This window comes from Sinocyclocheilus anshuiensis, unplaced genomic scaffold (assembly GCF_001515605.1).
Source record: "Sinocyclocheilus anshuiensis isolate Anshui unplaced genomic scaffold, SAMN03320099.WGS_v1.1 scaffold1659, whole genome shotgun sequence".
In the NCBI taxonomy this organism is placed as follows: domain Eukaryota; kingdom Metazoa; phylum Chordata; class Actinopteri; order Cypriniformes; family Cyprinidae; genus Sinocyclocheilus; species Sinocyclocheilus anshuiensis.
This window is the reverse complement of record NW_015551112.1, coordinates 75,025-75,937: the sequence shown is the minus strand read 5'-3', so window position 1 is coordinate 75,937 and position 913 is coordinate 75,025. Positions and strand designations below refer to the sequence as shown.

The 913-nt window shown below is 47.6% G+C and overlaps 1 protein-coding gene across 1 annotated transcript in view; it reads right to left on the bottom strand.

Annotated features, from left to right (window-relative positions):
* The window catches only part of LOC107662981 (E3 ubiquitin-protein ligase HECW1-like), a 38,812-nt gene extending 38,118 nt beyond the window's left edge, over positions 1 to 694 (bottom strand). Inside the window, exon 1 of the mRNA XM_016453113.1 lies at positions 525 to 694. Coding sequence (XP_016308599.1) covers positions 525 to 569 — 45 coding nt within the window. The 5' untranslated portion in view covers positions 570 to 694. The remainder of the gene's footprint in view (positions 1 to 524) is intronic.
* Positions 695 to 913: the final 219 nt, after the last annotated feature.

Here is a 913-nt window from a genome sequence, read left to right as displayed (position 1 = left end):
GCAATATAACAAAGAGTGAAAAATTTAAGGGGGTCTGAATACTTTCCGTACCCACTGTATATATAGACATAGATATGTATACGAGTATGAGTATGTACACACACACATATATCACACACATACATCATACATCACACAACATACACGTGTAAATAATACATATTGTATATGGCTTTAGGTGTAGTGTTGCTGTGTCGAGTTTAGGGTTCAGGAATGAGGATGAGGATGAGGATGCTCATCTGGGCCAAATACACACGCACGAGCACGCAAACGCACACGCGCGCGCGCGCACCACACAAAGACGCACGAGGCCGCGACTGATGTTGAACATCATCTGAATAACACTAGGCAAAATAAAACAAAGCAGCTTTTAAAACAGCAGTATTTCGCAGCGCGCTACACTGTTGAAGCCTAGTAACTGTTACCGTACTGTCATCCGCTGCCTCTCGCTGCAGACATCGCAAATCACGCCTGGCTAGCGGTACATTAGAGTAATACACACACACACACATACACACACTCACCTGGGTCAATATCACCTGCCGGTGAATCATCACCTTCTCGTTCATATGGCCATTATCCGTCCCATATTTACCCGCACAACAGCCGCCCTTTCCTCACATTTGCCCTGTTTGCTAAGCTACCGCAGGAGATGCTACATCCTCTTTCCTGGGTACCAGGAGCCTGTAACCAATGGAAACGCTCCATCAGACTGATTTCTGTTTTTCCCCCCCTCCAGTTATGAGCGGGGTGACGTCATTCACCCCACGTACGCGCGTTATCTGGACGCCGACTGGATGTCTGGATGGCGACTGGCTGCTGATTGGTCGTCCCTGTGGTGACTGGATATGATTGGATGAAGGGATTGTTGGGCCTTCAGGACGCTATTAATGAACAAGTGCTTCTGGGAAAC